This window comes from Tarenaya hassleriana, unplaced genomic scaffold, assembly GCF_000463585.1.
Source record: "Tarenaya hassleriana unplaced genomic scaffold, ASM46358v1 Cleome5, whole genome shotgun sequence".
Classification (NCBI taxonomy): domain Eukaryota; kingdom Viridiplantae; phylum Streptophyta; class Magnoliopsida; order Brassicales; family Cleomaceae; genus Tarenaya; species Tarenaya hassleriana.
Window position 1 is genome coordinate 4528667 of NW_010967707.1, and position 7014 is coordinate 4535680.

A 7014-nucleotide genomic window follows, 5' to 3' on the forward strand; every position below is an offset into this window, starting at 1 on the left:
AAATGGTTAGGTCTCTTCTAAAACCTTAAGCATGGAATAGGATAGGAGTGCACATGCTGGTTCGGCTCGAAGCCAAACGTATCCAATAAGATAAAATTATATTCAAATTAAATTTGACCTAAAAATTGTTTAGATATAATTTTGAAAAAAAAAATTAACTAAATCTGAACCTATCATGTATCTAATATATGAAAATAGCCAAAAAACTTTAAATAAAAATTTTAGAAAATGAATAATGATTTTCTTAATGAAAAGAGCCGAATAATAGAACAAAACCTATATAAAAACTTTTTTTAAAAAAAAAACCGAAATAACGAAAATAATTAATACTACATAACATAACAAAAACCTAAATGTAACTGATCCTTGAGATAATAGTTTTTATTAGTCAATTAATGTTTTCATTGAAGCAGGAATTCACGATTTTTTTTTATCTTGGTTCAAAATATACTTAATTACTTCATAATTACACCCATTACGAATTACGTGCGTGGCTCCACATTTAACAGAGAGAGAGAGAGAGGAAAATATTTCCATTAAGTCGAACTTAATGACACGGTTAGTGCTGTCTTAATGACAATATTAGTGCTGTCTTAATAAGCACGTCGTATTTACCCATAAAAATAAAGTTATAATTAGTAAAATTGGATCTTGGTGATGTGGCTACCATTAGTATCATAAAAAAATGTGGATTATAGTATTTTTCGTAAATGTATGAATTCCACGTGAAAGAAAAGCAAGCCCTTTTATTCAAAAAGAAAAGAGGAAAGCAGGGATTAAATTAGAATTCCGATTTTGTTTTAGCTGCAAATTCCAATTTCGATCTAGCTTAGAAAAGAAAGGAAAAGAAAAATAGGAAAAGACTCGCAGGACTGAAAAAGAAATAATAAAAAAAGGAAGATTAAAAAAAAGAATTAACAAAGATTTTCTTTTCCACGTCATTATATTTGGGTTTTAGGATTTGGGTCCATGGATATAAATATTTAGATTTCAGATTCAAACCTACGAAAACCCTTGACCCAATATACTCTTTTCCAAAACCCATAAACTTGAAATCCATTAGCCCCAAATCCAATTTCCTATAATCTTAGTCTACTCTCCTCTTCATGTTCGAGAACTTTTTCTTGCCTCTCTTGTGCATGAGGGTCGAAGAGCAAGCGAAGAGGGGAGACGATGTCTCTGATCATCGACGACCGGCAAGTGGTAGAAGGCAAGATCGAAACCTCAAACCCTAAAATGACTTTATACATTCCGTCGATAGATGAATACACGAATTTTAGATATCGACTCGGACCGAATATTCAAAAATTTTGTTGCCCATGTCCACCTTTAGATCGGATTCTCGAGGAAATTAATAATTGCGAAATTATATGGATCATTATCCCTCTTTTGAGTATCTAGAACCGGTTAAGAGATAAATATTTTGGTACCACGTACAACTTACGCTTATGGATTTTGTTATTCATCTTTTAATGTATATTTTTTTCTCGCTGCGGTTAGAGTGTTCAATCAATCTAGTCAGATATAATTATATTTGGTATAGTTTGATTTGGTTAGATGTTTTAAAATCTTATAAAAATTATGCGTATTTTCGCTTGAAATATATTGTATGACAACTTGTTGAAAGCGCTTTGAAATAGAAACATGAACCAATATAAATATAAATGATATCTAAATAGATATATAATTGTGATATAGAGATAACTACTTCCGGTATTGGCACGAGTCACGACGCTTACTGGTAATTATAATTTATAAATTTGTCTTATATAATTATTATCCCATAAAAATATCTAAAAAAAATAAAAATAAATAATAAGCTAAGGTCGCGGTCCTTCCTTCTCGGGTCAACATTACACGGCCGTAACAATGTGAGGAACATCCGTTAAAAGTCGTCGCAGCCACGTTTGTAAAGCCTCCCCACATGAATGAATAAGGACGTCAACCAAAAATAAAATGAATTATAATATATATATTATTTGTTATAAAAGACTTTTGTTCTATAATGAATTATGAAAATATAGCTAAGTTTTACTAGAAATATCTTCTATCTTTAATGAAATTTTAGTATTATGCATGTGTGGTTATTTCAATGTAAGACATTTAATCAGCTGGTTTGAGATGTATCGTTATTATTATTAGGGAATCAAACAATTACATGTTTAGAATATAAATTCATATGATTTTTAGTTTTACTTGTTATAAACCGAATTATATTTTTAATAAAATGTGAAAAGCCATCTTCCATTACTTATAAGCTCCTTGCTGGTGTGTACCCCTTAATATCTTCCAGATTTGGGATGTATATATAACGTCTACGTATTTCTCTGAAAGTTGCAGAAAAAAAAAACATGCTTTATTATATTAAGTTCAAATCAATATCGGGTTTTGGTTATATTTCAATTTTATTATTTTAAGTTTATTTTTTTAAAACTACAATTTTTTTTTTACTCATTTCATGTTATATTCAAACTAGATTTTTATGAAAAACTGATAATTTTTAATAACAATTTTGTTTTTTCAATTATTTAAAATTTAATTAGGATTTGATTATTTTTCAAAAGATCATTCACATTAAAACTTATATTTATTTTGATCAGAATACTATCAAAGTCTTTTTTTTTCCACGTTATATTAAAGTCTATTTAAATAGAGTTAAGTTACCATCTCATTTTTTTAACCAATTGGAGGACTAATTTCATTTATTTACTAATTTACCGGAACGTTTACTTCTTACTTGTCGGCTTCCGCATTTCGTATGAACTTTTTTGGTTAATTCCTTTCTCACAAATAAACAAATTAGCAATTTGATGACAGAATTGGGAAACCAAATTAGAAACTTTCAAATTTAATTCTATACAAAATAAAATAAAATAAAACAAAATAAGAAAAGAAAAGAGTAAATCAACACCATGTGGGTGGTGATGATGCATGCGGTCAAAATAAAATAAAATAAAATAACTCAATTAGTTTCAACTTATTACAATTATTTCGTTAGTTACATGTTATATATGATTACGAACACGTAAATCACGTTAACACGTGGTGTGAAAAGTTGGAACATGTATACATAATCGGACCAAAACTGAGTGGTTGACCGATTGACCCATCAACCCCTTTTACTATATAAAGCCACCGAGAATGAAATAAGAGCACGCACACGCCAATTCTCATCCTCTTCTCTTCGCGTTTTCAGACAACAACGATGGATTCGCATAACGTCGTCTTCTTCCTCCTCTGCCTCTTCTTCGTGTCGCCTCTCCTATTAGGTATGATCGATCTTTTCAGTCGTAACCCTAATTAGTGCTTACTAATCATGAACCATCTCTCGCAGTTTGCACGTGACGATGATCATATATAACCCAGATACAGAATCTATATATCTTCGTTTCTGGTCTGAATATGCATCTCTAGGAGATTCATACACGCAGAGGATCAAACCCATGACCGCAAAGAAATGAAATTTATGTTTGGGTGCAGGGGAAAGTGTGGTTGAGGGTCGAGAACATGAACAACGTCATCCGAACAGCCACTTGTACGATTTCAAGCCGACGAAGCTGTTTGTGTTCGGAGATTCCTACGCCGACACCGGAAACATAAGGAAGTCTCTGTCGGATTCCTGGAGATTCCCTTACGGCATCACTTTTCCGGGCAAACCCGCCGGTCGTTTCTCCGACGGTCGTGTCTCCACCGATTTCCTCGGTTCGTTCTCCCTCTCTCTCTCTCTACTTAATTACATCAGTTAAATTCTCTTTATCATGATTAATTAAGTCTTGGACGTTCAAGCTTTTGCCTTTATTAATTTGAAACCCCCATTTGTCACCTTTTATTCCCAAAAAACGATTTGTCAAAAGGATCAATAATTTCCGCAGCTAAACAATTGGATTCAAATATCACAACTTGCCAAGATCGAAATGACATGATAAATAAACCGAACCAAACCAGATTAAACCGGTTTTTCTCTCTAATATATATAATCTATGGCGACTAGGTTCATACCCTAATCTTGGCAAATTTGAGAAATGATTTCAATTAGAGATTGTTTAGCCAGTTAAAAATATGGCTACTAGATATGGTTGATTAGTGATGGATTAGTGTTAAGTAATGAGTGGATAATCAGAATAATTAGCAATTAATATAATGTGGAATCGGTACGATGCACACAATGATGGTGTAAGTGCATGGTGGGTCTCCACTAGTCTGAGTCCTCTGAATTCTTACTCTTTTGCCTTTAGCTTTTTTTAGTTATCTTCTTGTTCATCTCTGCTTTTCGTCTATAAAGTTATCTTACCTGTATTCCTTTTTCTTCTTTTTTTTTTTTTCATTTTTACCGCTCCTGTCTATTTTATGTTAAAAACTGGGGGAATAATATAGAAAAACCATATAAATATGCATAAGAACATATATTTGGGTTGTTATTATATTTCAGCTAGAAAATTTTGAATCCCGTTTTCTCAGTTCTGAAAATCTATATCAATTTTATTTTTAGTCATTTTTTATTCTATTTTTTATCAAAAAATATTTAATTTGTTTTTTTCTGTTATATTTCATTTATATTTATTTGGTTAATTTGTTTTAAAAAATTAGTATTCAGTCGATTTTAAATTAAATTTGATTTTAATGCGATTGTATACTATTCTGTTAATCTGATTTTGAAGTTCAGAATATTTTATGTTTTCGTTTGGATTATTACAATACTATATCGCCTTAAAATTACGATTTATTCCAATTTTAGTTGTCATGGAGTGTTTTTTGCTTGCTTGTAAAAGACTTTCGTGGAAATTTTTATGATGGGTTTTTCTATATGATTAATTGCATCTTAGAAAACATAGTCAGGAATTTAAAAATTATGGTAATATTATTAATTATAATATTCCATTCATATTTTTTTTGAGTGCTTATGCCTGAAATTAATGCAACGCAATTATGCTAATTGTCCCTTTTTTCTTTCTTTTCAAAGCCTTTCTTTTTTCCTTTTTTTTTAAATAATATATTTCGAGGCCTCCCCTCGCACTGAGCAACCCACTACTAACGTACAGGCTTTTCACTTTAGTTCTTATATATATATATATATATATGTATATTAAACTTTATAAAGCTAAACACACACACGCATATGAGTTGTCAAAGTATCTTTGTCATGATACAAATTAAGTCTTGATAAAGTTTTAAATTACCAAGTAATATCATGTTTACTCAGTGCTGATTATTTTGTTATCCCATAAATTTTATCAAAGTCTCCTGGGGATTAGTGAAAATTCCCAATGCAGTCTTTTTTCGCAACTTTAAGATCCCCATTGCGAAATTATTCGGCAAACGTATTATCATCTTCTTATAATATTAAACGTATTACCATGTTAGATTTTATGATATATATAGTTTTTTTTAATATAACATCAACATACTAATAAAAAAAAAAAAAATACAAGATTTGTAATAATCTTGATCAAATATTCAGATGGAAATCTAACAGTGGCAATTTTTTTTTCTCACATGTTGATGCCAGCCAAATTCGTGGGCATAAAGTCACCGATCCCTTACCTATGGAGGAAGTACGCAAGCGGAAAACGCCTGAGGTACGGAATGAACTTCGCGTACGGAGGAACCGGAGTCTTCAACACATTGGTCCCTTTACCGAACATGACTACTCAGATCGATTTCTTACAACAGACCATCCGTGAAGGCGTTTTCCGCCGCTCCGAGTTTCAGTACTCTGTCGCTCTCGTCAGCGTTGCGGGCAACGACTACTCTGCTTACCTTGCCCGCAACGGCTCCATCGATGTAAGGCCGAAATTCCCGTCTCGAAACGATACTTCCTCGTCATACTAAATCTTTAGTAACCCTGAAATCTATCATGCAATGAAGCTGCAACAAGAATTTTCGTTACAAAACTCATGCAATGGAAAGATATATGATTTTAATTAACGTTTGATTGTATACGTGGTTTTTAGGGTTTCCAAACATTCATAAAGCAAGTGGTTGATCAGACGGCGTTGAACCTGAAGCGGATCCACACCTTAGGAGTGAGGAAGATAGTCGTTCCGGCGTTGCAGCCACTCGGCTGTCTTCCGAGAACCACCGTCGCTTCCTCGTTCCAGCGGTGCAACGAAACGTTCAACCTCCTCGTCAACGTACACAACACGATGCTGCAACAGGCCGTGGCAAAGCTAAACAACGAGACAAAGGGCTCGACTTTCATCGTTCTTGATCTGTACAACGCCTTCTTGACCGTCTTCAAGAACAGAGGCGAGCACCCAGGTAACCAAAACGAAGAAACCGAACAAACCCTAAAACGTTTTCACGTGTTTTTTTTCTGCGATATCTCAGTCTTACGAAAAAAACTCGTGTTTTTGGACATGGGGGCAGGAAGTACGACGTTTGAAAACCCGTTGAAGCCATGTTGTGTCGGAGTGAGCAGCGGCTAAAACTGCGCGAGCGTAGAGAATGGAGTGAAGATGTATACTGTCTGCGATAACCCGAAATCCGCCTTCTTCTGGGACGGCTCCCACCCGACCGAAGAAGGATGGAGAGCCGTTTACTCGGTCCTACGTGAAAATCTCGAGCGCATTTAGAGATCTCCGTACAATTAGGGTTTCTTTTTCCTCCATTTTGAAGTATAAAGTTATAATTATACGTTTTTTTTCGTCGTTTGTCTGATTCTGTTCTTCTTGTCCTTTTGGTTTCGGTTTCATCATCTCTTGATGTCGGAGTGAGCAGCGGCTACAGCTGCGCGAGCGTAGAGAATGGAGTGAAGATGTATACTGTCTGCGATAACCCGAAATCCGCCTTCTTCTGGGACGGCTCCCACCCGACCGAAGAAGGATGGAGAGCCGTTTACTCGGTCCTACGTGAAAATCTCGAGCGCATTTAGAGATCTCCGTACAATTAGGGTTTCTTTTTCCTCCATTTTGAAGTATAAAGTTATAATTATACGTTTTTTTTCGTCGTTTGTCTGATTCTGTTCTTCTTGTCCTTTTGGTTTCGGTTTCATCATCTCTTGATTCGTTTTGTGTT

The 7014-nt window shown here is 33.9% G+C and overlaps 1 protein-coding gene across 1 annotated transcript; it reads left to right on the top strand.

Moving 5' to 3' along the window:
* The first annotated feature begins 3144 nt into the window (after positions 1 to 3144).
* LOC104826927 (GDSL esterase/lipase At5g03610-like) lies at positions 3145 to 6496 on the top strand. The gene is made up of 5 exons (XM_010559900.2): positions 3145 to 3269; positions 3481 to 3702; positions 5507 to 5781; positions 5952 to 6258; positions 6367 to 6496. The coding sequence occupies exons 1-5, from the start codon at positions 3206 to 3208 to the stop codon at positions 6423 to 6425; spliced, it is 927 nt and encodes a 308-aa protein (XP_010558202.2). The 5' UTR covers positions 3145 to 3205; the 3' UTR covers positions 6426 to 6496.
* The last annotated feature ends 518 nt before the right edge of the window (positions 6497 to 7014 follow it).

Coding starts and splice junctions, on each gene's coding strand:
- LOC104826927 (XM_010559900.2), top strand. CDS start 3,206: ATGGATTCGCATAACGTCGTCTTCTTCCTCCTCTGCCTCTTCTTCGTG. Junction 5,782..5,951: donor CCCGCAACGGCTCCATCGAT/GTAAGGCCGAAA, acceptor CGTGGTTTTTAG/GGTTTCCAAACATTCATAAA. Junction 6,259..6,366: donor GAACAGAGGCGAGCACCCAG/GTAACCAAAACG, acceptor ACATGGGGGCAG/GAAGTACGACGTTTGAAAAC.